Source organism: Austrofundulus limnaeus, unplaced genomic scaffold (genome assembly GCF_001266775.1).
Source record: "Austrofundulus limnaeus strain Quisiro unplaced genomic scaffold, Austrofundulus_limnaeus-1.0 Scaffold1738, whole genome shotgun sequence".
NCBI lineage: Eukaryota > Metazoa > Chordata > Actinopteri > Cyprinodontiformes > Rivulidae > Austrofundulus > Austrofundulus limnaeus.
Window position 1 is genome coordinate 18,636 of NW_013954140.1, and position 1,021 is coordinate 19,656.

Sequence of the window (1,021 nt, forward strand, 5' to 3'; positions counted from 1 at the left end):
TTGTATTGCCATTTTTTATTGCACTTTGTAAGCTGATGCTGTACAGTAGCTGTGCGGGAAAGATTTTCCTTAAGTGACAAAAGACCATTGCAGGACTAGGACACAGTTGTTCAAACATGAACTGGATAAAGTCACAATTAGGTTATATCAAAATAAAATCCAAAAAAAAATAAAATTCAACGGTTTCATCAAAAAAAAGGCTACAAGTATGACAAATATCGAAATGGTTACTTGAGGGTATTAGGGGGAGGATGACAGAATAACTATATCAAAATGCAGATTTATCTTCAGGTTTTTGACAATCAACTATATACAAACATCAACATTAAGTTTCTCTTTCTTCCATGCAAGATCTTGCTGTGACGGTTTTCTTTTMCTTTCATTTTTTTCAATATTTTCTGTACGTTATGAATAAATCTAAACATCTGGTACTCTTTTTTTTTTTTCACCAAAAACTATCTTGCAGTAAGAGGCGACACTAACAGGAGTGAGTAAACAGTCTTCTCCCTCAGTGGCTGTCATGGCAACATCATAATACATCATTTAACCCACAAACATCCACTTTCTCATTACACACACTCTCACACACAGACACACTTGTTACTGATATGATAGCTCCTCTAAAACTTTAAACCAGACCCCCTGATACAGTATGATACACTGACAAGTCAAAAATAAAAAAATAAACGTACAGAACAGTTAAGAGGAAGGTGGTTCCTGTGGGTTCTGTACAGTCAGTAGGAAGCAAAACCCCAAGACCTCTTTGGCCTCAGACGTTTACAGTCCAGTGGGCGGGGGGCTAACTCTTCCCCATCTTGGCAATCAGCTCATCGCAGATCTTTGTCAACTCCTCGATCTCCTTGTTCTGAAAAACAGTTTGAAATCACAGTTTAGATGTGACCCAGCARATCGAAATGAGGATTAAGTCAAATTTGGTCAAAATGACCTACTGTTCAACAATTCATAACAATAACAATTCATGTATAATACTAGACATTTAAACCTAAAAATCATCCATAAA

At 36.3% G+C, this 1,021-nt stretch overlaps 1 protein-coding gene across 1 annotated transcript in view; it reads right to left on the reverse strand.

The window, feature by feature from the left end:
* Positions 1-1,021, reverse strand: part of tacc2 (transforming, acidic coiled-coil containing protein 2) — a gene marked incomplete at its 5' end in the record, with an annotated part of 19,268 nt that continues 18,247 nt past the window's right edge. The window contains 1 exon segment of the mRNA XM_014033437.1: positions 1-865. Within this exon segment, the coding sequence (XP_013888891.1) occupies positions 800-865 (66 nt within the window).